We start from the raw sequence: 26,726 nt of genomic DNA, 5'->3' as shown, positions 1-26,726 counted from the left end.
GGAAGAGACCCCAATGGGCCATCCAGTCCAACTCCATTTTGCCATAAAGCCACCATCAAAGCCCTCCTGACAGATGGCCATCCGAGCTCTGAATCATAGAATCCTAGAGTTGGAAGGGACCCCAAAGGGCCACCCAGTCCATTTTGTCATGAAGACACCATCAAAGCCCTCCCAACAGATGGTCATCCAGCCTCCGAATCATAGAATCCTAGAGTTGGAAGGGAACCCCAAAGGCCATCCAGTTCAACTCCATTTTGTCATAAAGACACTACCAAAGCCCTCCCAACAGATGACCATCCAGCCACTGAATCATAGAATCCTAGAGTTGGAAGAGACCCCAATGGGCAAGCCAGTCCATTTCGCAATAAAGGCACAATCAAAGCCTTCCCGACAGAATCCTAGTTGGAAGAGACCTCAATGGGCCACCCAATCCATTTTGCAATAAAGACACAATCGAAGCCTTCCTGAGAGATGGTCATCCAGCCTCTGAATCACAGAGTTGGTAGGGACCCCAATGGGCCACCCAGTCCATTTTGCAATAAAGACACAATCAAAGCATTCCCGACAGATGGGCATGCAGTCACTGAATCACAGAATCCTAGAGTTGGAAGGGAACCCCAAAGGCCATCCAGTCCAACTCCATTTTGTCATAAAGACACTACCAAAGCCCTGCCGACAGATGGTCATCCAGCCTCCGAATCATAGAATCCTAGAGTTGGAAGAGACCCCAATGGGCAACCCAGTCCATTTTGCAACAAAGACACAACCAAAGCCCTCTCGACAGATGCCCATCCAGCGTCCGAATCATAGAATCCTAGAGTTGGAAGGGAACCCCAAAGGACATCTAGTCAACCCCCTTCCATGCAGGAACGCACAATCAAAGCATCAAAGCATTATTATATTTATATTATAATACTATATTAATATTATATTATTTTATTAGCAATACATTATTATTATTATTATTATTATTATTATTATATTTCTTAATATTAATATAATTAATATTATAATACTATATTAACATTATATTATTGCATTAGCAATACATTATTATTATTACGAAGAGTCGGAGACGACTAAACGAATGAACAACAACATTATTATTATATTTCTTAATATCAATATTATTCTTAATAATATGCTTAATATTAATATTAATATAATATTAATATAATACTATATTAATATTATTGTATTAGCAATACATTATTATTATTAAATTTATTAATATTAATATTATTCTTAATAATATCCTTAATATTAATATTAATATAATTAATATTATACTATACTAATATTATATTATTGTATTAGCAATATATTATTATTATTATATTTCTTAATATTAATATTATTCCTAATAATATCCTTAATAGTAATTTTTATATAATTAATATTATACTATATTAATATTATTTTATTGTATTAGCAATACATTATTATTATTATATTTCTTAATATTAATATTATTCTTAATAATATCCTTAATATTAATATTCTTAATAATATTCTTAATATTAATATTAATTAGTATTATAATACTATATTTATATTATATTATTGTATTAGCAATACATAATTATTATATTTCTTAATATAATATTAATATAGTATTATAATATGAATATAATAATGCTTTGATGCTTTGCCAAAATATGATTCCTAGGATCTCAGTGAGCTACGGCAGTTGAAGTGGTACCAAACTGCATTAATTCTGCAGTGTGGATGCGCCTATGGTTAAATACATTGGTGCCGCTGCCTCTCTTCCACCCAGGCTGCTCCGGACCCGGCTTTGCAAAACGCAGCTTCTCGGGATTTCATGCGCAATGCCCTTTTTTGGCTGAAATATGCGCCCTTTTTGGGACCTCTCAATGCTCTGACTTCGTTGCCCAGCTGGGACGCGTCTCAAGACACTCAGGACGATAACACTGACGAGGGCAGAGGGGAAGCATTTCTTTTCTTTGGACTACAAATCCCTCCTGACGTTTCTCCCCCATCCACGGCAGGCATCCTCAGAGGTTGTGAGGTCTGTTGGGGTTTATATATTAGCGTTAAATGGCCTTGCAGCTTCAAAGCCTGGCTGCTTCCTGCCTGGAAGAATCGTTCGCTGGCCAACTGCAACAGTCACACTTGCCTCCAACAAAGCAGAGTGACTTCAGGAGGAAATGCTTCTGGAACATAGCCAGACAGCCTGGAAAACTTACCGAAATCCAAAATCCGGGAAAGCGGAGTTGTAGTTTTACAAGGTCAAAGTGCTGGCCTTCAACAAACTACAAATCCCAGGAGACCATTGCATTAAAGTGGTAGAATGGGGTTGGTCTGCATGGCTTTTAGGGACTGTGATTCAACCTCTGGAGGGTTTTTTATTTTAAGCATATGCCAGATGGCCATCTACAGGGAGGGTTTTGATGGTGTCCCTGTCTGGTAGAAACGGGTTGGATTGGACGGCCTTTGGAGGCCTCTTCCAAGGATCGTTCCTATGGTTGTTATTGCCATTGTTATCAGCAAAGTCAGCAGCCGGGAGCCATGGCAATGGTTGCACATGTAACACGCCAAGCACACGGGTTTCCCGGCCAACTCCTGAGTAATCCCATTGTTTGGGGGTGACTCACCTTCTCGCGGCTTGGGCTGCAGCCGGCCAGGAGGACAGAGAGAGTCAGCGAAAAGCCAGCCAAGGAAAACCTGGAAAGACAAACAAGACAGCCTTCGCGTTGGTTTGGTTATTGTTATTGTCCACACTGCAGAAGTAACCCAGTTTGATGCCACTTAAACTGCCCATAGCTCAATGTTATGGGATCCTAGGAGTTGTTGTGTTGTTCTAATTTTAGTTTTTTAATACTGGTAGCCAGCATTCTCCAATACATCACACAGTCCTAGCACAACAACAGGCACATCTAATCACCTCTCAACAAAAGATTTCCCCAGGCACTGCCAGGTCATTATATGCTAATCAAGGTGGTCAGTTGAAACATTCACACCTAGCTCCAGCAGACAAGAGTTCTTTGTCCCACCCTGGTCATTCCACAGATATATACACCCCCTTTTTTCCTAGTTCCAACAGACCTCACTACCTCTGAGGATGATTGCCACAGATGCAGGCGAAACGTCAGGAGAGAATGCCTCTAGACCATGGCCATATAGCCTGAAAAAACCTAAAACAACCCAATAATAATAATAATAATAATAATAATAATAATAATAATAATACCACCACCCTACTCAGATCGGCATGCATTATTTGAAGACATAATAGAATATAATCTTAATATAATAATAATAATAATAATAAATATAATCATATAGTAATAGTGTTAATATAATATTGTACTATAAATATAATATAGTATTAGCAAAATAATATAATAGCTATATAATAATTACTACTACTACTAATAATAATAATAATAATGGTGATTGGGCCACAGGGTGCAGTGCCTAAAGACCTTGGCCTGCACTTAAAAACATAATATAATAGCTATATATTAATTACTACTACTACTAATAATAATAATAATAATGGTGATCGGCACACTGAGTGCAGTGTCTAAAGACCTTGGCCTGCACTTAAAACATAATATAATAGCTATATAATAATTACTAATAATATTAATAATAATAATAATAATAATAATAATAATAATGGCAATCAGCACACTGGGTGCAGTGCCTAAAGACCTTGGCCTGCACTTAAAAACATAATATAATAGCTATATAATAATTACTAATAATATTAATAATAATAATAATAATAATAATAATAATAATGGCAATCAGCACACTGGGTGCAGTGTCTAAAGACCTTGGCCTGCACTTAAAACATAATATAATAGCTATATAATAATTACTAATAATATTAATAATAATAATAATAATAATAATAATAATAATGGCAATCAGCACACTGGGTGCAGTGCCTAAAGACCTTGGCCTGCACTTAAAAACATAATATAATAGCTATATAATAATTACTACTACTACTACTACTAATAATAATAATAATAATAATAGTCTACAAAGACTCTGGCATAAACCAGTAAAGGTGGTCCCAGTGGTGATGTTTTGTATATAATAATAATAATAATAATAATAATAATAATCTTTCTGTCAGCAAGTTCAGCAGCTCAGCAGTTTAACCCGCTGCGCCAACTAGGGCTCATAATAATGATAATAATAATAATAATAATAATAATAATGGGATAATACTAGTAATGCAAATTATTAGTATCTGTATGTTAAATGCCTGCTTGGCTGTTTTGGAACTGCTAGGTTGGTGGAAGCTGGAGCTAACAGCAAGAGATCCCCTCACTCCCTGGATTCGGACCGCCGACCTTTCGGTCAGCAAGTTCAGCAGCTCAGCGGTTTAAACCGCTGCACCAACGGGGGCTAATAATAATAATAGTAATGCAAATTCTTGGCTGTTGTGCACCAAGAAAGAAATAATAATGAGAGTTTTTGGATCTGGGGGGGTGGGATGGAGGGCGGGGTGCGCAATATGTGAGGACAGAAAACAACTGTCCAAGAGGAAAGGAATGTGAAGCAACACAACAATCTGGAACGGTTTCGTTGTGACACCTTCAAGCCAGGCTTGTCCAAAGAGGAGGGACAAGATGCCCTTCGGCCAGAGACTCCAATGCTGACCATTCATTGGGCCAGATGGGAGGAAAAAGGGCCAAAACTACCTTTCTTCCAAAGGATTTACTTAGTTAGTTTCCATCTTTGGTAGTCTTTGGCATGCCAGGACTCACCTTCCACTCTGCTTTACATCCACTTTACAGCTAGAAGCAAGGGACTCGATTCTAATTATTATTATTATTATTATTATTATTATTATTATTTGAGTCCACAGCAAACAAGATCACTCTGCTGGCTGTTGTATTGGATCACACGTCGGACACATCCCAAGTGTTCAGGACTGTGTAACACCGCCAAATAATGTGTTCAGATCCCAGTAAGGTGGCCTTTTGCAGCCGACAGATGGTAATTTTGTCGACGCTGATTGTTTTTAAGTGCAGGCCAAGGTCTTGAGGCGCTGCACCCAGTGTGCCGATCACCACTGGGACCACCGTTACTGGCTTATGCCAGAGTCTTTGCAAACCATTATTATTGCTTCCCATTGTGACAGAATGGGGTTGGACTAGATGGCCTTTTGGGACCTCATCAAAGTCTAGTATTCTGATTCAGAAGCTGGATGGCCATCTGTCGGGAGGGCTTGGATGGTGCCTCCCACTATGGCAGAATGGTCTTTGCAAACCATTATTATTATTATTATTATTATTATTATTTGATACATAACAGCTTTTGTATTTCATCACATGTCGGCCACTTCCCAAGTGTCTAGAACAATGTGAATACTGTGTGCCATTTGCAGCTGACAGATGGAAATTTTGACAGCGCTGATTGTTTTTAAGGGCAAGCCAAGGTCTTTAGGCGCTGCACCCAGTGTGCCAATCACCACTGGGACCACCTTGACCAGCTTGTTCCAGAGTCTTTGCAGTTTGAATTGTTGTTGTTGTATGTACATAACAACACAGCACACGTGCACATTAGGTCCAAGTGTCTGGGATTCATCTCTGAATATCGGGCTCTTCACAAGGGCCTAGGGTATTAATGGCTCTTGTTGTTGTTGTTTGTTATTGTTGTTGTTGTTATTCTAGAATGTAGAATATAATTAACTGCTTAGGAAATGCCCTTTTCTGGTTAGCAAAGGTAGTTTAGAAGCTGGATGGCCATCTGTCGGGAGGGCTTAGATGGTGCTTCCCATTATGGCAGAATGGGGTTGGACTATATGGCCTTTTGGGACCCCGTCAAACTCTAATATTCTGATTCAGAAACTGGATGGCCATCTCTCGGGAGGGCTTTGATGGTGCTTCCCATTATGACACAATGGGGTTGAACTAGATGGCCTTTCGGGACCCCATCAAACTAGGTTTTTATGATTCAGAAGCTGGATGGCTATCTCTCAGGAGGGCTTTGATGGTGCTTCCCATTATGACAGAATGGGGTTGGACTAGATGGCCTTTTGGGACTCTGTGAAACTCTAGGATTCTATGATTCAGAAGCTGGATGGACATCTGTCGGGAGGGCTGAGATGGTGCTTCCCATTATGACAGAATGGGGTTGGACTAGATGGCCTTTCGGGACCCCATCAAACTCTAGGTTTCTATGATTCAGAAGCTGGATGGCCATCTGTCGGGAGGGCTTAGATGGTGCTTCCCATTGTGACAGAATGGGGTTGGACTAGATGGCCTTTTGGGACCCCTCAAACTCTAGTATTTTGATTCAGAAACTGGATGGCCATCTGTTGGGAGGGCTTTGATGGTGCCTCCATTATGACACAATGGTCATCTCCGAAGCCTAAGTTTCATCCTTTCCTCCCTCCATGATTTAGATCAGAACGGTTCCAGTTCCGTCCTCCGCTCTCTCCGTTTCCGGGCGCACGTCCGAAGTGACTCACCCACCCCATGGGCATCCATCCGCCCTCCCCATCCTGGCTCCAAAACACCCTCGTAAATATCTTTTATCTTGGGACGAGCCAGGATTGGTGGCCAAGGAGGGACTCTTCTCTCCGGCCAAGTGACGGAGCTCCGCATCAGGCCAAGGCTGACTTCAGACCGAGGCGCACACGAGCCTTTCCTGGGCCTTTTTCCCCCTTCTGTGATTTAGATCAACCAAAAGCACCTACGCAAAGCCCCAAGCCGGGATCACAAGGAGGGGAAGCAGGTGTCTTTTGGTGGAGGTGACTCACAACGGAGGAATTTCCATCCCCCGGAGGGTAGGAGGGTTGCCAGGGAGATATAGAGTCAAAGGACCGGGCACCGCAATGCAAGCCGAAGACGGGCAAGGTGGAAGGCGTCCAGAGATGGTCAAAAGTATGGAGAGGATTTAGGAGGAATGTATGGGCCCTCCAGGTGTTTTGGCCATTTGGGGTCCCAACTGTAGGATTCTATGATTCAGTGGGTGGATGGACATCTGTCGGGAGGGCTTTGATGGTGCCCCCCATTATGACAGAATGGGGTTGGACTAGATGGCTTTTTGGGGCCACTTCGAACTCTAGGATTCTATGATTCAGAAGCTGGATGGCCATCTGTCAGGAGGGCTTAGATGGTGCTTCCCATTATGACAGAATGGGGTTGGACTAGATGACCTTTTGGGACCTCGTCAAACTCTAGGATTCTATGATTCAGAAGCTGGATGGACATCTGTCGGGAAGGCTTTGATGGTGCCTCCCATTATGACAGAATGGGGTTGGACTAGATGACCTTTTGGGACCTCGTCAAACTCTAGGATTCTATGATTCAGAAGCTGGATGGACATCTGTCGGGAGGGCTTTGATTGTGCTTCCCATCATGACAGAATGGGGTTGGACTAGATGGCCTTTTGGGACCCCGTCAAACTCTAGGTTTCTATGATTCAGAAGCTGGATGGCCATCTGTCGGGAGGGCTTTGATTAGTGCCTCCATTATGACACAATGCGTTTGGACTAGATGGCCTTTTGGGACCCCGTCAAACTCTAGGATTCTATGATTCAGAAGCTGGATGGCCATCTGTTGGAAGGGCTTAGATGGTGCTTCCCATTATGACAGAATGGGGTTGGACTAGATGACCTTTTGGGGCCACTTCGAACTCTAGCATTCTATGATTCAGAAGCTGGAGGGCCATCTGTCGGGAGGGCTTTGATGGTGCTTCCCCAAAATGAGGTTGGACTAGGTGGCCTTTTGGGATCCCGTCAAACTCTACGATTTGATGATTCAGAAGCTGGATGGACATCTGTCGGGAGGGCTTTGATGGTGCCTCCCATTATGACAGAATGAGGTTGGACTAGATGGCCTTTTAGGGCAACTTTGAACTCTAGGATTCTAAGATACAGAAGATGGATGGCCATCTGTCAGGAGGGCTTAGATGGTGCCTCCCATTATGACAGAATGGGGTTGGACTAGATGGCCTTTTGGGACTCCGTGAAACTCTAGGATTTCCTCCACCAACACCATACTGCCCACCACCAAGTGAACACTTTCATTCAAGGACAATTCCATCCTAGATTGTATGTTTTTCCTCCACCAGACATCCCAGTGTTCCTTTCTCTCTCTACTGGTGTGGAATTTGCATGACCCTTCCGATGATGGATCTGGAGATACTTGTGTTCTCAGATATTCCTTCTCCTTACACAGCGAGGAATAAATGACACAATCACAGGCTGTTTCCTCCACCACAGACATCCCAGTGTTCCTTTCTCTCTCCACTGGTGTGGAATTTCCATGACCTCGCCGACGATGGACCTGGAGATACTTATGTTCTCAAATATTCCTTTTCTTTGCACAGCGAGAAGTAAATGAGACAATCACAGGCTGTTTCCTCCACCACAGACATCCCAGTGTTCCTTTCTCTCTCCAGTGGTGTGGGATTTGCATGAACCCGCCGACGATGGACCTAGAGATACTTATGTTCTCAAATATTCCTTTTCTTTGCACAGCAAGAAGTAAATGACACAATAGCAGGCTGTTTCCTCCACTATAGACACCCCAGTGTTCCTTTCTCTCTCCATTGGTGTGGAATCTGCATGACCCTTCCAATGATGGATCTAGAGATACTTGTGCTCTCAGATGTTCCTTCTCCTTACACAATGAGAAGTAAATGACACAACCACAGGCTGTTTTCTCCACCACAGACACCCCAGTGTTCCTTTCTCTCTCCATTGGTGTGAAACTTGCATGACCCCCACCCACTACTTCTCACCATTTTCGTCCCTGTCTGCACAACAAACGGACCTGAGAGAATAAATAAGTAGCCAACGGCTAACCGAAAGTAACGCAACTTACTTGCCGATCCATCCTCGAGTGGTCATCCTGGTCACTTTGCGTCCACGCATTGCGTTCGGGAAGATGTCGGACTTTACCTCCCCATTCCGTCCGCCAAGTCGTTTCCAGTCCTCAAACTGGGATGGGATGGGTGCATCGGGCCCTTGGCTTTCCTAAAAAAGAGAGTAAACACAGGACAAAGTGAATAGTTTTCCCTCCCTTCTCGTTTTACCACCTTCTAAATATTGACTTAGAGGAGTGGGCTCTGCAACGCTTCGGCGTGGGGCGTATTTGTGTTTCTTTTTGGTGTTATATACACTAAAACCTTCCAACTTTTCACCCTCCACCCGAATTGAGAAAAAAGGAAACTCAAGCAATTCCTTATCAACCCTCTGTTTGTTGACTCGGAACTGGGCGAAATGGGGAAGGAAATGGGGTCCGTAAACACAAACAGTGGTTGCCATGCCTTCGTTATTTCAGATTATTATTATTATTATTATTATTATTATTATTATTATAACAGAAGTAAATGACACAATCACAGGCTGTTTCCTCCAATACAGACATCCCAGTGTTCCTTTCTCTCTCCACTGGTGTGGAATTTGCATGACCCCCAACGATGATGGACCTGGAGATACTTGTGTTCTCTGATATTCCTTCTCCTTGCACAGCTAGAAGCAAAGGACTCAATCACTGGTTGTTTCCTCCGCTATAGACATCCCAGTGTTCCTTTCTCTCTCCATCGGTGTCGAATTTCCATGACCCTTCCGACGATGGACCTGGAGATACTTGTGTTCTCAGATATTCCTTCTCCTTGCACAGCGAGAAGTAAATGACACAATCACAGCCTGTTTCCTCCACCACAGACTTCCCAGTGTTCCTTTCTCTCTCCATTGGTTTGGAATTTGCATGACCCCGCCGACGATGGACCTGGAGATACTTGTGTTCTCAGATATTCTTTCTCCTTGCACAGTGAGGAGTAAATGACACAATTACAGGTTGTTTCCTCACCACAGACTTCCCAGTGTTCCTTTCTCTCTCCATTGGTTTGGAATTTGCATGACCCCGCCGACGATGGACCTGGAGATACTTGTGTTCTCAGATATTCTTTCTCCTTGCACAGCGAGGAGTAAATGACACAATCACAGGTTGTTTCCTCCACCACAGACATCCCAGTGTTCCTTTCTCTCTCCACGGGTGTGGAATTTGCATGAACCCGCTGACTATGGACCTGTTCTCAGATATTCCTTCTCCTTGAACAGTGAGAAGTAAATGACACAATCACAGGCTGTTTCCTCCACCACTACACATCCCAGTGTTCCTTTCTCTCTCCATTGGTGTGGAATTTGCATGACCCTGCCGACAATGGACCTGTTCTCAGATATTCCTTCTCCTTGCACACTGAGAAGTAAATGACACAATCACAGGCTGTTTTCTCCACCGCAGACACCCCAATGTTCCTGTCTCTCTCCTCTGGTGTGGAATTCACCCCGATACGGTGGATTTGCACAGGGATTCTCACCTCTGGAAAAACCGCGTTCTTCTGGCTCGGGGCTGGAGCGTAATCCGTCCTCGGGGTATTTTTATCCCGGTTGAGCACTCTCCAAATCCTTTGTTATGTGGCACCGGATCGGGTGGCCAATCCAAATATCATTCCCCATCTATCTTTCCAAATCAGTCCCGGGGACGTGTGGGAAAAAAGGGTTGGCGGGCTCCAAAGGGCATCGCAAGGAAACACAAACCCACCCAACGCCAGGGAAAGGCCGACACGGTCAACACAACACAGTCTCACCAACAACAATGGGACTATTGCCGTACGCGGTTCAAGGTGATGGGGATGAGCTCTAAAGCCCTCCGTGGACCACGGCCAAGGCATCCGAAGACGTGGTCTCTCTCTCCCCAGATAAGCTCATTTGAGAGAGGAAGGAAGAAGATGAAGAGGAGGAGAAGAGAAAGAAAAGGGAGAAGGCAGGGAGAGAAGAAAGAAGGGAAAGAGAAGGAAGAATACCAAGAAGTGAATGAGGAAAAGAGGAGAGGAAGAAAGAGAAAAAGAGAAGGAAGGGAAAGGGAGAAGATAGGGGGAGAAGAAAGAGGGGAAGGAGAAGGAGTAAAGGAAGAGGAGCAAAGAGGAAGAGAAGACCAAGAAGCAAATGAGGATCAGAGGAGAGGAAGAAAGAGAAAAAGAGGAGGAGAAGGAAGGAAGGAAGGAAGGAAGGAAGGAAAAGAGAGAAGAAAGAGGGGAAAGAGGGGAAAGAGAAGGAATTAGAATGAGGTAAAGGAAGAGAAACAAAGAGAGGAAGAGAAGGAAGAAGACCAAGAAGCGAATGAGGACAAGAGGAGAGGAAGAAAGAGAAAAAGAGGAGAAGGAAGGAAGGAAGGAAGGATGGGGGAGAAGACAGGGAGAGAAGAAAGAGGGGAAATAAAAGGACGTGGAGAAGGAAGAAGATGAAGTAAAGGAAGAGGAACCAAGAGAGGAAGAGAAGGAAGAAGACCAAGAAGCGAATGAGGACAAGAGGAGAGGAAGAAAGAGGAAAAGAGGAAAAGGAAGGAAGGAAGGGAAGGAAGATGGGAAAGAGAAGGAATTAGAATGAAGTAAAGGAAGAGAAGGAAGAAGACCAAGGAGTGAATGAGGATAAGAGGAGAGGAAGAAAGAGAAAAAGAGGAGGAGAAAGAAGGAAGGGGGAGAAGATGGGGAGAGAAGAAAAAAAGGGGGGGAAGGAGGTGGAGAAGGAAGAAGGTGAAGTAAAGGAAGAGGAACAAAGAGGAAGAGAAGGAAGAAGACCAAGAAGCGAAAGAGGACAAGAGGAGAGGAAGAAAGAGAAAATGAGGAGGGGAAGGAAGGAAGGAAGGAAGGAAGGAAGGAAGGAAGGAAGGAAGGAAGGAAGGAAGGAAGGAAGGGGGCGAAGATATGGAAAGAAGAAAGAGAGGAAAGAAAAGGAGGTGAAGAAGGAAGAAGATGAAGTAAAGGAAGAGGAACAAAGAGGAAGAGAAAGAAAAAGACCAAGAAGCAAGTGAGGACAAGAGAGGAAGAAAGAGAAAAAGAGGAGAAAGAAGGGAGGGAGGGAGGGGGAGAAGATAGGGAGATAAGAAAGAGGGGAAAGAAAAGGAGGGGAAAAAGGAAGAAGACCAAGAAGCGAATGAAGACAACAGGAGAGGAAGAAAGAGAAAAAGAGAAAGAGAAAGAAAGAAGGAAGGGAGGGAGGGAGGAAGGAGAAGAAGAAGACAGGGAGAGAAGAAAGAGGGGAAAGAAAAGGAGTTGGAGAAGGAATAAGATGAAGTAATAAGGACAAGAGGAGAGGAAGAAAGAGAAAAAGAGGAGGAGAAGGAAGAAGGAAGGAAGAGAGGAAGAAGAGAAGGAAGAAAAAAGGGAGAAGAGTGAGAAGATGAGAAAGAGGATGAAAGAGAGAAGAGGTGGAGGAATAAGAAAATGAAATAAAGGAAGAGGAGGAACGAAGAGAGGAAGAAGAGAAGGAAGTGGAGCCAGAAGAGAACGACAACAAAGAGAAGAAGAGGAAGGGGAAAGAAAAGAGGAGAGATGCGAGGAAGGAGAGAAGGAAGGAAAGATGCAGAAGAGAAGACGGAAGAAGAGTGAAGTGCTTCACACAGATGGAGCTTAGAACTAAACTGCATTTCTCCCACCGCTCTAATCCTCTCTCCGGGAGGGGATGATGGGCTTGGCAGGAGATTGGCACGCGGGCCTCAGGAAAGCGGGATGGGATTGCTTGCAAACGAACAGAGTGGCAGGGATCCAAGGACAAGAGAAGATTGGGCACGGCAATCTTCTCCGGGTTGGAGATCCGCCATCTGGCATTAAAGGCCTGAGCCAGAAAGGGAAGGCAAAGAAGAACGTATTCGGCTAGTCGCCTCCTCTCCAGTGCCCACTAGCTATCCAGGACACAATCAAAACCCTCCCGAGAGATGGCCATCCAGCCTCGGCTTAAAAGCCTCCAGAGAAGGAGACTCCACCAGACTCTCAGGCAGTCTATATCTCACTAGAGTTGGAAAAGACTCCAACGTCCACCCTCTTCTACTATCCAGGAGGACACAATCAAAGCCCTCCCGACAGATGGCCATCCAGCCTCGGCTTGAAAGCCTCCAGAGAAGGAGACTCCACCAGACTCTCAGGCAGTCTATATCTCACTAGAGTTGGAAAAGACTCCAACATCCACCCGCTTCTACTATCCAGGAGGATGCAATCAAAGCCTTCCGGACAGATGGCCATCCAGCCTCAGCTTAAAAGCCTCCAGAGAAGGAGACTCCACCAGACTCTCTGGCAGTCTATATCCAACTAGAGTTGGAAAAGACTCCAACGTCCACCCTCTTCTACTATCCAGGAGGACACAATCAAAGCCCTCCCGACAGATGGCCATCCAGCCTCGGCTTAAAAGCCTCCAGAGAAGGAGACTCCACCAGACTCTCTGGCAGTCTATATCCATCTAGAGTTGGAAGAGACTCCAATGTCCACCCTCTTCTACTATCCAGGAGGACACAATCAAAGCCCGCCCGATAGATGGCCATCCAGCCTCGGCTTGAAAGCCTCCAGAGAAGGAGACTCCACCAGACTCTCAGGCAGTCTATATCTCACTAGAGTTGGAAGAGACTCCAACGTCTACCCTGTTCTACTTTCCAGGAGGACACAATCAAAGCCTTCCCGACAGATGGCCATCCAGCCTCGGCTTAAAAGCCTCCAGAGAAGGAGACTCCACCAGACTCTCAAGAAGTCTATATCCCACTAGAGTTGGAAAACACTCCAACGTCCACCCTCTTCTACTATCCAGGAGGACACAATCAAAGCCCTCCCGATAGATGGCCATCTAGCCTTGGCATAAAGGCTTCCAGAGAAGGACTCCAAAGGCCCACCTAGAAACACACCTATGAGCCCAACCCATGAAATGGTTCGTAACCAGACGTTTTCAGGTGTGTCGCCTTTGATGCCCGGCAATCTGCGCGTCTTCCGTGCATGGCTGAACATTAGCAATTCCCACCCAATGGCGAGACGTGTCCTGAATTTAATCTAATTTGAAGGAAATACGCAGAAATTGGCCTCCGGTGAAGGGTTACCAAACTCCAAGCTTGTTTCCTATAAGACAGAATGAGTGTTAGTTTAGAGCAGGCGTGCGCAAACTTCGGCCCTCCAAGTGTTTTGGACTTCAACTCCCACAATTCCTAACAGCCTTAGGCCTTTCAGCAGCTTAAGTAAATATTGGGGCCTCATCCGGGATTCGGAAAGGAGGTCCCCTGTTTCGGACATCTGAATGTAAACAAAGGCTTTCTCCTTCAGCCTTTGACATTTGGGGGTCCTTCAGCCACTTTGGGGGTCCTTCAGCCGCTTTGGGGGTCCTTCAGCCACTTTGGGGGTCCTTCAGCCACTTTGGGGATCCTTCAGACACTTTGGGGGTCCTTCAGCCACTTCGGGGTCCTTCAGCCACCTTGGGGGTCCTTCAGCCACTTTGGGGGTCCTTCAGTCACTTTGAGGATCCTTCAGCCACTTTGGGGGTCCTTCAGCCGCTTTGAGGATCCTTCAGCCACTTTGGGGGTCCTTCAGCCGCTTTGGGGATCCTTCAGCCGCTTTGAGGATCCTTCAGCCACTTTGGGGGTCCTTCAGCCTCTTTGGGGATCCTTCAGCCTCTTTGGGGGTCCTTCAGCCTCTTTGGGGATCCTTCAGCCACTTTGGGGATCCTTCAGCCTCTTTGGGGATCCTTCAGCCTCTTTAGGGATCCTTCAGCCTCTTTGGGGATCCTTCAGCCACTTGGGGGTCCTTCAGCCGCTTTGGGGGTCCTTCAGCCACTTTGGGGGTCCTTCAGCCTCTTTGGGGATCCTTCAGCCACTTTGGGGGTCCTTCAGCCACTTTGGGGATCCTTCAGCCACTTTGGGGGTCCTTCAGCCACTTTGGGGGTCCTTCAGTCGCTTTGAGGATCCTTCAGCCGCTTTGAGGATTCTTCAGCCACTTTGGGGATCCTTCAGCCACTTTGGGGGTCCTTCTGCCGCTTTGGGGATCCTTCTGCCGCTTTGGGGATCCTTCAGCCACTTTGGGGGTCCTTCAGCCACTTTGGGGGTCCTTCAGCCACTTTGGGGGTCCAGCTGCTTTGAGGATCCTTCAGCCGCTTTGGGGATCCTTCAGCCGCTTTGGGGATCCTTCAGCCGCTTTGGGGGTCCTTCAGCCGCTTTGGGGATCCTTCAGCCGCTTTGGGGGTCCTTCAGCTGCTTTGGGGATCCTTCAACAACTTTGGGGGTCCGTCAGCCACTTTGGGGGTCCGTCAGCCACTTTGGGGGTCCTTCAACCGCTTTGGGGGTCCTTCAGCCACTTTGGGGGTCCTTCAGCCGTTTTGGGGTCCTTCAGCCACTTTGAGGATCCTTCAGCCACTTTGGGGGTCCTTCAGCCACTTTGGGGGTCCTTCAACCGCTTTGAGGATCCTTCAGCCACTTTGGGGATCCTTCAGCCACTTTGGGGGTCCTTCAGCCGCTTTGGGGATCCTTCAGCCACTTTGGGGGTCCTTCAGCCACTTTGGGGATCCTTCAGCCACTTTGGGGGTCCTTCAGCCGCTTTGGGGATCCTTCAGCCACTTTGGGGGTCCTTCAGCCACTTTGGGGGTCCTTCAGCCGTTTTGGGGTCCTTCAGCCACTTTGAGGATCCTTCAGCCACTTTGGGGGTCCTTCAGCCACTTTGGGGGTCCTTCAACCGCTTTGAGGATCCTTCAGCCACTTTGGGGATCCTTCAGCCACTTTGGGGGTCCTTCAGCCGCTTTGGGGATCCTTCAGCCACTTTGGGGGTCCTTCAGCCACTTTGGGGATCCTTCAGCCACTTTGGGGGTCCTTCAGCCGCTTTGGGGATCCTTCAGCCACTTTGGGGGTCCTTCAGCCACTTTGGGGGTCCTTCAGCCGCTTTGGGGGTCCTTCAGCCGCTTTGGGGGTTCTTCAGCCGAATCCGAATACACCCGGGATTCGGAAAGGGAGTCTCCCGTTTTGTCCTTCTGAATGTAAACAAAGGCTTAAGCGGCTGAGGAGGAAAAGGAAAGGACCGGAGGCTGTTAGGAATTGTGGGAGTTGAAGTCCAAAACACCTGGAGGGTCAAAGTTTGCCCATGCCTGGTCTAGATGACCTTTGGGGGTCCTTTCACCCGAAGATTCAATGAGTGACGAAACTGTCCAGCAAACTCGCCAGAGGGAAAGGAAGACGTTTCCGCATCCCAAGCTGCCGGCAAAATCTCATTTGAGAACAATGGACAGAGCCGAGCGGAGCTGCCAAGGCAGCTGGGGATGCCGAAAAAGACGCCCTTCGGAAAAGGATGACCAAGAATGCAAAAGTGGAACTGCATCTCCCACACTTTCTCTCCCCCAAAAAGCAGAGGAATTTTCGAAGGAGAAAGGTAAATAAAGGCACAGTTGTTTGGAAGACACAATCAAAGCTCTCCCAACAGATGGCCATCCAGCCTCTGCTTAAAAGCCTCCAAAGGAGGAGCCTCCACAACCAGGAAAACGCTATCAAAACCCTCCCGACAGATGGCCATCCATCCAGTCTCTGCTTACAATCCTGCAAAGGAGGAGCATCAACCACCAGGAAGACACAATCAAAACCCTCCCGACAGATGGCCATCCATCCAGTCTCTGCTTCAATGCCTCCAAAGGAGAAGCCTCCACCACCAGGAAGACACAATCAAAGCCCTCCCGACAGGTGGCCATCCAGCCTCTGCTTAAAAGCCTCCACCACCTGGAAGACACAACCAAAGCCCTCCCGACAGGTGGCCATTCAACCTCGGCTTAAAAGTATCCAAAGGAGGAGCTTCCACCACCAGGAAGACACAATCAACATCCTTCTGACAGATGGCCATCCAGCCCCTGCTTAAAATCCTCCAAAGGAAGAGTATTGACCACGAGGAGGACACAATCAAAATCCTCCCGACAGATGGCCATCCATCCAGTCTCTGCTTAAAAGCCTCCAAAGGAGGAGCCTCCACCGCCAGGAAGACACAATTAAAGCCCTCCTGAAAGGTGACCATCCGACCTCTACTTAAAAGCCTCCACCACCAGGAAGACACAATCAAAGCCCTCCCGACAGGTGGCCATCCAGTCTCTGCTTAAAAGCCTTCAAAGGAGGAGCCTCCACCACCATGAAGACACAATCAAAGCTTTCCCAACAAATGGCTATCCAGCCTCTGCTTATCAACCTCCAAAGGAGGAGCCTCCACCACCAGGAAGACACAATCAAAGCCCTCCCTACAGATGACCATCCAGCCTCTGCTTAAAAGCCTCCACCACCAGGGAGACACAATAAAAGCCCTCCCGACAGATGACCATTCAGCCTCTGCTTAAAAGCCTCCAAAGGAGGGGCCTCCACCAACAGGAAGACACAATCAAAGCCCCCCCGGCAGGTGGCCATCCAGCCTCTGCTTGAAAGTATCCAAAGGAGGAGCCTCAACTGCCAGGAATGCACAATCAAAGCCCTCCCGACAGATGACCATTCAGCCTCTGCTTAAAAGCCTCCAAAGGAGGGGCCTCCACCAACAGGAAGACACAATCAAAATCCTCCCGATAGATGGCCATCCATCCAGCCTCTGTTTAAAAGTCTCCAAAGGAGAAGCATCGACCACCAGGAGGACACAATCAAAATCCTCCCGACAGATGGCCATCCATCCAGCCTCTGCTTAAAATCATCCAAAGGAGGAGCCTCCACCACCAGGAAGACACAATCAAAGCCCTACTGGCAGATAGCCATCCAGCCTCTGCTTAAAAGCCTCCAAAGGAGGAGCCTCCACCACCAGGAAGACACAATCAAAGCCCTCCTGGCAGATAGCCATCCAGCCTCTGCTTAAAAGCTTCCAAAGGAGGAGCCTCCATCAGCAGGAAGACACAATTGAAGCACTCCCAACAGATGGCCATCCAGCCTCTGCTTAAAAGCCTCCAAAGGAGGAGCCTCCACTGCCAGGAAGACACAATCAAAGCCCTCTCGACAGGTGGCCATCCAGCCTCTGCTTAAAAGCCTCCAAAGGAGGAGCCTCCATCAGCAGGAAGACACAATCAAAGCACTCCCGACAGATGGCCAGTCAGCCTCTAGAAGACTCCCAGGCAGCATATTCCATTTGCGGAATGGACACCTCTTTAATAGTCATGGCTATTGAATCTTGGGTGTTTTAGTCTGATGAGGCACCAGCACTCTTTGGAAGAGCAGGCGAAAGACCTTGCAGAACTACAACTCCCACAATCCCATAGCGTCGAGCCATGGTGTTGACAGGGGTCCCAAACAATGTAGATGCCCCTCATATTACGATTTTTGTTCCTAGGTTATCAATGAGTTCGATCACAAAAACATGCGAAAAGTTGATTAAACTGCACAAACAACAAAATGACAAAAACCACAACCCAAACTGGACAAACTTTACATTAATCACACCCGCCAAAATTGGATGACCATGTGTATTTTGGATGGGAGGTGGACTATAACTCCCACAATCCACAGCATGGACATCCCAGGTCTGGGGATGGTGGGAGTTGTAGTCCAAGGCCTTTCGTTGCAAAGCATTGTTGACAAGTCCAGCAAGGGGACCCGCCAACTCTTTCCCTTTTTGGCTGGGAGCATTACAGTAACATTCCCCTCCAATGACTTCATTGGAAACGGAGTAAAGCAAGGGAGGACAACCCATCAGGTCGCTCCCTCGGTCACTTGGCCCGGGCTTCTGGAAAGCTGAACGGGAGGCTTAGGAGCCAAGGTTACACACACCACGCCATTCCCTGGCCACCGAATGGCTCGGTCCAAGGCCACTCCACACCCTTTGGTGATTTGTGGGCTTTTCTTCTATCAACTGGACCCAAAATTCCCTCCTTTGGAGCCAATTCCATAGGGCCAGATGAACCTCTAGCTCTCATAGGCAGTCATATTGGCTCTGAGCTCGAGAAAAGTAACTTTTGGGACTAAAAATACTCAAGATATAGAAAATGGGTGACACTTGGCTGGAAAAAAGGCCATGCAAAAGGGATCTAGGAATAGATTAATAATAATAATAATAATAATAATAATAATAATAATAATATTTGTGGTATTCACAGAACTCAAAAACCACTAGATAAATTGACACCAAATTTGGACACAATACACCTAACAACCCAATGTATGTCCTTCACTAAAAAAAAAAAACAACAATTTTGTCATTTGGGAGTTGTAGTTGCTGGGATTTATAGTTCACCTACAATCAAAGAGCATTCTGAACCCCACCGACAATACAATTGAACCAAACTCGGTACACAGGACTCCCATGCCCAATAGAAAACACTAGAAGGGATTGGTGGGCATTGACCTTGAGTTTGAGAGTTGTAGTTCACCTACATCCAGCGAGCACTGTGGACTCAAACAATGATGGATCTGGACCAAACTTGGCACAAATATTCCATATGCCCAAATATGAACACAGATGGAGTTTGGGGAGAATAGACCGTGACATTTGGGAGTTGTAGTTGCTGGGATTTATAGTTCACCTACAATCAAAGACCATTCTGAACTCCACCAATTATGGTATTGAACCAAACATGACATACAGGACTCCCATGCCCAATAGAGAATATTAGAAGGGTTTGGTGGGCATTGACCTTGAGTTTTAGAGTTGTAGTTCACCTACATCCAGAGAGTACTGTGGACTCAAACAATGATGGATCTGGACCAAACTCTACACGAATACTCAATATGCCCAAATGTAAGCACTGGTGGAGTTTGGGGAAAATAGAATCCTGACATTTGGGATTTGTAGTTGCCGGGATTTATAGTTCACCTGCAATCACAGAGCATTTTAAACCCCACCAAGGATAGAATTGGGCCAAACCTCCCACACAAAATCCCCATGTGGGCCACAGCAACGCGTGGCAGGAGACGGCTAGTAAATAATAATAATAATAATAATAATAATAATAATAATAGGAGACCCATAGTGCAATGCTGCAGCACACAAGGCCAATGCAATTCCAGTCTGCATCAACAGAAGGAATTTGCAACCTAGGTTGCATCTACACTGGAGAAGGAATGCAGTCTGACATTACTTCTCTGTGAGCCGACAGGGTCTGGAAGCCCCCCTTTTGCCCTTTGCTGTGGGGCTGGGAATAAATGATGCCTAATAGGCCTGATTTGCATACATTATCCGGATGGGTACCTCCGAGTTATGCCGGCTCAGACAAACGCTGAGTGCCCGAGGTCCCAATCTCAAAACATTTCCATCTATTCCAAATTCTGCAATGAGACTGGATGGCCATCCGTTGAGAGGGCTTTGATTGTGCCTTCTCTTATAACAGAATGGGGTTGGACTGGATGTCCTCTTGGGGCCCCTTTCTAGGAATATACGATTCAATGAAGCTCGATGGCCATCTGTTGGGAGGGCTTTGTGTCCCCCTGTATGATACTAGGATTCTATGATTCCATTAGGCTGGATGGCCATCTGTTGGGAGGGCTTTGATTGTGCCTTCTCTTATGACAGAATGGGGTTGGACTGAATGTCCTCTGGGAGCCCCTTCCAACTCTAGGATTCAACGATTCCATGAGGCTGGATGGCCATCTGTTGGGAGGGCTTTGATTGTGTCCTCCTGTATGATAGAAAGGGGTTGGACTGGATGGCCTTTGGGGGTCCCTTTCAACTCTAGGATTGTACAATTCAATGCGGCTGGATGGCCATCTGTTGGGAGGGCTTTGATTGTGCCTTCTCTTATAACAGAATGGGGTTGGACTGGATGGCCTTTGGGGGTCTCTCCCAACTCTAGGATCTTATGAAAACAACCCGAAACTCCTCTCTTCCTGCTCTAGAAATTTCAACTCGGACGGACGCGAAACTCTCCAACGTCCAGGTGTCAGGTGTGGTCCCAAAGACACGCAACCGGAGCAAAAATAAAGTGCGTAATCGGGGAAAATACAAGATCCCGAGGCGGAAGAAGGACCACGTCTCCGGATTCAACAACCTCAACTCCTCCAAAGTTAGCTGGACATCCCAATTTGGGGGGTTTCCTTGGGGGAGACAGCTTTGCAGGACGGACAAACGCAAGCAACCCACAATCCTGGAGGTCCGCAAATCTTGAAGATCTCCTTGCTCAAAACAGGAGATCTCCAAGGGATTCCCTATGGCGGAGATCGGCATTCCGCAGCTGAAGAAATGCGGATTTGGGGGAAAAGGTTGCCAGTTGGGTCAAGGGGTCAGCGAGAGCATCAAAGGCCTCTCCATCCCTTCCAGAAGAATAATGCATTTCCAGATGTTCTGGTTTGTTTTGCATTTGAGTTTGGAAATGCAACCATAGGGAAATACGGCAAACGGATCTTGTATCTGAAAATCCGCGGATACGGAAAACCAGCAACATTCTCTGACCCAAGTAAACAAAGGCTGAAGCTGCAAAACCATAATGATGATATTTCAGAGGAAGGAACTGGCAAAATGTCTGGGTCGAACTAATACTGCGCCCCAAATTCCGTATTGAGATTCATGTTGAAACCATGTCATTAAGACTTACGATGTTTGTTGTTGTTGTTTCTTTGTTCAGTGACACAAAAGTATATTTATGAGTCTCTTTACCTGCATTAAAGTGGCATGAGTTATACAAAATGCAAAGCCAAGGTGATATATGATATATATCCAAGCCATATATGGTTGTATCCGAAGATCCGCGGATCTTGTATCCGAAAATCTGCGGATACGGAGAACCAGCGAAATTCTCTGGCCCAAGTAAACAAAGGCTGAATGTGCAAAACCATAATGATGAGATTTCAGAGGAAGGAACTGGCAAAATGTCTGGGCCGAACTAATACTGCGCCCCAAATTCCGTATTGAGATTCATATTGAAACCCTGTCATTAAGACTTACAATGTTTGTTGTTGTTGTGGTTGTTGTTTCTTTGTTGAGTGACACAAAAGTATATTTATGAGTCTCTTTACATGCAGTAAAGTGGCATGAGTCATACAAAATGCAAAGCCAAAGTGATATATATATATATATCCAAGCCATATAGGGTTGTATACGAAGATCCGCGGATCTTGTATCCAAAAATCCGCGGATACGGAAAACCAGCGAAATTCTCTGGCCCAAGTAAACAAAGGCTGAATCTGCAATACCATAATGAGGATATTTCAGAGGAAGGAACTAGCAAAATATCTGGGCTGAACTAATACTGCGCCCCAAATTCCGTAATGAGATTCATGTTGAAACTCTGTCATTAAGACTTACGATGTTTGTTGTTGTTGTGGTTGTTGTTTCTTTGTTGAGTGACACAAAAGTATATTTATGAGTCTCTTTACATGCAGTAAAGTGGCATGAGTTATACAAAATGCAAAGCCAATGTTATATATATATATATATTTCCAAGCCATATATGGTTGTATCCGAAGATCTGCGGATATTGTATCCTAAAATCCGCGGATATGGAGAACCAGCAAAATTCTCTGGCCCAGGTAAACAAAGGCTAAATCTGCAATACCATAATGATGATATTTCAGAGGAAGGAAATATGCTGCGCCCCAAATTCCGTATTGAGATTTATGCTGAAACCCTGCCATTAAGATTTACGATGTTTGTTGTTGTTGTTTCTTTGTTGAGTGTCACAAAAGTATATTTATGAGTCTCTTTACATGCAGTAAAGTGGCATGAGTTATACAAAATGCAAAGCCAAGGTGATATATATATATATCTCCAAGCCTTATATGGTTGTATCCGAAGATCCGCGGATCTTGTATCTGAAAATCCGCGGATCTTGTATCTGAAAATCCGCAGATACGGAGAACCAGCGAAATTCTCTGGCCCAACTAAACAAAGGCTGAATCTGCAATATCATAATGATGATATTTCAGAGGAAGGAACTGGCAAAATGTCCAGCCCAAACTAAGTATCCGAAGATCTGCGGATCTTGTATCCAAAAATCTGCGGATACGGAGAACCAGCAAAATTCTCTGGCCCAGGTAAACAAAGGCTGAATCTGCAAAACCATAATGATGATATTTCAGAGGAAGGAACTGGCCAAACGAATACTGCGCCCCAAATTCCGTATTGAGATTTATGCTGAAACCCTGCCATTAAGATTTACGATGTTTGTTGTTGTTGTTTCTTTGTTGAGTGACACAAAAGTATATTTATGAGTCTCTTTATATACAACTATGCAGTAAAGTGGCATGAGTTATACAAAATGCAAAGCCAAGGTGTTATATATATATTTCCAAGCCATATATGGTTGTATCCGAAGATCCGCGGATCTTGTATCCGAAAATCCGCGGATACGGAGAACCAGCAAAATTCTCTGGCCCAGGTAAACAATACCATAATGATGATGATGAATGTCAGGTAATATATTTCAGAGGAAGAAACTGGAGATTCTTGGCCTTGCACATCCCCTGAAATGCATGGGGTTACCCAAGTTAACGGGTGACTGGAGGGCATGCAAACACACCCATTCCATACCCCACACCTTGGCACAGCATTACAAATATGTACACGCCCCAAAAAATACCCATCCTTGTATCTTTGCACTTGGTTTGAAAACAGTCCATTAGTTGTTGAAGGCTTCATGACCAGAATCACTAAGTTGCTGTGAGTTTTCCGGGCAGTATGGTCTTTTTCCAGAAGCATTCTCTCCTGACATTTCACCCACATCTATGGCAGGCATCCTCAGAGGTTGTGAGGTCTTTGGGAAACTAGGCAAATGAGGTTTATATATCTCTGGAGCAATATCCAGGGTGGGAGAAAGAACTCTTGTTTGCTTGAGGCAAGTGTAAATGTTGCCACTGGCCAGCCTAATTAGCACTGAATAGCCTTGCAGCTTCAAAGCCTGGCTGATTGCTGCCTGGGGGAAGGTGGCTAATTGCAACATTGGCACGTGCCTCCAACAGACAAGTCGTTCCTGATGGTGGGCCTGGGTCTGTTGGCAATGGGGATGAGGGTTTGCCGGGCCTGAGATAAGCTCAGATGTCTCAGGAAGATTCACAAGGTCACATTCCTGGGAGGGGCCCTTCACAGTTTTTCTCAGAGCAACTCTCTGAAGATGATTTGGCAGGCGCAGAAGTCAATGAGAGTCAAGTTAATGAGAATGCAGATAGAAAGCAAGGCTGGGTTGTTGTAGGTTTTTTGAGCTATACGGCCATGTTCTAGAAGCATTCTCTCCTGACGTTTCGCCTACATCTATGGCAGGCATCCTCAGAGGTTGTGAGGTCAGCGGAAAAGGCCAATGCGTTTCTGCATCAAGAGGAAGAACTTCCTAATGGTCAGGGCTATCCATGATTCAGAGTCCACTGGAGTCTCCTTTTAAGTTGGGTGGCCATCTGCCGGGAGTGCTTTGATTGTGTCTTCCTACATTTTCGGACCCTATATTCCCATCCACATGTACGATTTTTTTCCTTTTGTTTACAAAAGGCCACATTTTTGCAATTTTCAGGTGATTACTATAGCAAAAAAAAAAAATCCTTTCGAGCTGTCGAGACGAGCGCCTCAGCTTGCCCACCTTCCTCCGACTACATTGCAGCTAAGCCGGCTTCTGTGCTCGCTCCCAGGCCGACACAAGAAAGGGATTTGCATGGTTTTGCACTCAGGATTAAGGCCTAAAGCAGTTTTTTTGGGTGGTGTGGCATCATTCTTCTAGATCTGGGGACCTTCGAACTGTTGGACTGGGACTCGGGAAGTCCTGGGTCCGAATCCCCGCTCAACTCCAGAAAACAGTCGGGAAATTCTGCATTGGCTTGCTATCTGGTCATCCTCATGTTGACACACTCACAAAGTCCCCTCTGAGAATTCCTGAACATTGACAGGTCTGCTCTAAGTCTGAATCATAGAATCCTAGAGTTGGAAAGGACCCCCAAAGGCTATCCAGTCCAATCCCTTACCATGCAGGAAAACACTATCAGAGCCTCCCTGACAGATGGCCGTCCAGCTTCATTGAATCGTAGAATCCTATAGTTGGAAGCGACACCACCAAAGGTCATCTGGTCCAAGCCCTTACTATGCAGGGAGACACCATCAAAGCTCTCCCGACAGATGGCCATCAGGTTGGGAGAGACCCCAAAGGCCATCCAGTCCAACTCCTTACATTGCAGGAAGATACCATCAAAGCCCTCCCAATAGATGGCCATCTAGCCTCATTGAAACATAGAATCCTATAGTTGGAAGAGACACCACCAAAGGTCATCTGGTCCAACCCCTTACGATGCAAGGAGACACCATCAAAGCCCTCCCAACAGATGGCCATCTAGCCTCATTGAATCATAGAATCCTATAGTTGGAAGAGACACCACCAAAGGTCAACTGGTCCAAGCCCTTACCATGCAGGGAGACACCATCAAAACTCTCCAAACAGATGGCCATCTAGCCTCATTGAATCATAGAAACCTATAGTTGGAAGAGACCCCAAAGGTCATCTAGTCCAATCTCTTTCCATACAGGAAGACACCATCAAAACTCTCCCAACAGATGGCCATCCAATAACGGAATCCTAGAATTGGAAGAGACTCCAAGGGCCATCCAGTCCAACCCCTTACCATGCAGGAAGACACCTTCAAAGCCCTCCCAACAGATGGCCATCAGGTTGGGAGAGATCCCAAAAGCCATCCAGTCCAACTCCTTACAATGCAGGAAGACACAATCAAAGCCCTCGCAATAGATGGCCATCTAGCCTCATTGAATCATGGAATCCTAAATTTTTAAGAGACCCCAAAAGTCATCTAGTCCAATCTCTTTCCATGCAGGAAGACACCATCAAAGCCCTCCCAACAGATAGCCATCCAGCCCCATGGAAAGTTGGAAGAGACCCCAAAGGTCATCTAGTCCAATCTCTTTCCATGCAGGAAGACACCCTCAACGCCCTCCCAACAGATGGCCATCAGGTTGGGGGAGTCCAACCCCTTACCATGCAGGAAGACACCATCAAAGCCCTCCCGACAGATGGCCATTCAGCCTCATTGAATCATAGAATCCTAAAATTGGAAGAGACCCCAAAGGTCATTGAGTCCAATCTCTTTCCATGCAGGAAGACACCATCAAAACTCTGGCGACAGATGGCCATCCAGCCTCTGAATAACGTAATCCTAGAATTGGAAGAGACCCCAAGGGCCATCCAATCCAATCTCTTTCCATGCAGGAAGACACCATCAAAACTCTCCCAACAGATGGCCATTCAGTCTCATTGAATCATAGAATCCTAAAGTTGGAAGAGACCCCAAAGGTCATCCAGTCCAATCTCTTTCCATGCAGGAAGACACCATCAAAACTCTCCCAACAGATGGCCATTCAGTCTCATTGAATCATAGCATCCTAAAGTTGGAAGAGACCCCAAAGGTCATCCAGTCCAATCTCTTTCCATGCAGGAAGATACTCTCAAAGCCCTCCCAACAGATGGCCATCAGGTTGGGAGAGACCCCAAAGGCCATTCAGTCCAACTCCTTACCATACAGGAAGACACCCTCAAAGCCCTCTTGACAGATGGACATCAGGTTGGGAGAGACCCCAAAGGCCATCCAGTCCAACCTTTTACCATGCTGGAAGACACCCTCAAAGCCCTCCCAACAAATGACCATCCAGCCACATTGAATCACAGAATCCCAGAGTTGGAAGAGACCCCAAGAACGGAGCAACAGAAGGGCGACTCCAGAAGCAGGGATAACCCCAACGATGGGGATCGGACGCAGGACGTGGTCGTGATCTGAAAGTCACAGCTAATCCAGCTGCAAGGGGGTGGGAAAAATGAGCGCAACTGGAGCCGGACCAGAAACACCTCGCCAAGACAATGAGTAATGGTTCGCATCCCGTGACACACGCAAGCCCAGAACTGGGTCAGAAATGTCTTGTTTCTCCCGGGATTCGCAGGCCTTCCCTTTGCTCAAGCTGGAGGATCCGAACCCGGCGCTGCTCCGGATGAGCAGAGGGTCAGAAATTTTGAAACTTTGACTATTTGAAAGGGTTAGACAACTGGAAGGGAGTTCAAAGCCAGCCTTTCTATT

At 46.2% G+C, this 26,726-nt stretch overlaps 2 protein-coding genes across 4 annotated transcripts in view; both read right to left on the bottom strand.

The window, feature by feature from the left end:
- ADAMTSL4 (ADAMTS like 4) overlaps positions 1-26,726 on the bottom strand; it is a 74,140-nt gene that overhangs the window by 33,363 nt on the left and 14,051 nt on the right. For 2 of the 3 annotated variants that reach the window (XM_067472372.1, XM_067472374.1), the window contains exons 3-4: positions 8,820-8,971; positions 2,616-2,685 (exon numbers count right to left, since the gene is read on the bottom strand). In XM_067472372.1, coding sequence (XP_067328473.1) covers positions 2,616-2,685; positions 8,820-8,869 — 120 coding nt within the window. In that variant the 5' untranslated portion in view covers positions 8,870-8,971. Of the gene's footprint in view, positions 1-2,615; positions 2,686-8,819; positions 8,972-10,320; positions 11,333-26,726 lie in introns of those variants that run through there. The other variant, XM_067472373.1, reaches the window with a different exon arrangement.
- Positions 26,442-26,726, bottom strand: part of LOC137097750 (NADH-ubiquinone oxidoreductase chain 4-like) — a 31,830-nt gene continuing 31,545 nt past the window's right edge. The window contains 1 exon segment of the mRNA XM_067472667.1: positions 26,442-26,631. Within this exon segment, the coding sequence (XP_067328768.1) occupies positions 26,442-26,631 (190 nt within the window).

Source organism: Anolis sagrei, chromosome 12 (assembly GCF_037176765.1).
Source record: "Anolis sagrei isolate rAnoSag1 chromosome 12, rAnoSag1.mat, whole genome shotgun sequence".
Taxonomy (NCBI): domain Eukaryota; kingdom Metazoa; phylum Chordata; class Lepidosauria; order Squamata; family Dactyloidae; genus Anolis; species Anolis sagrei.
The sequence above is the reverse complement of the archived record's forward strand: the minus strand, read 5'-3'. Positions and strand labels throughout refer to the sequence as shown.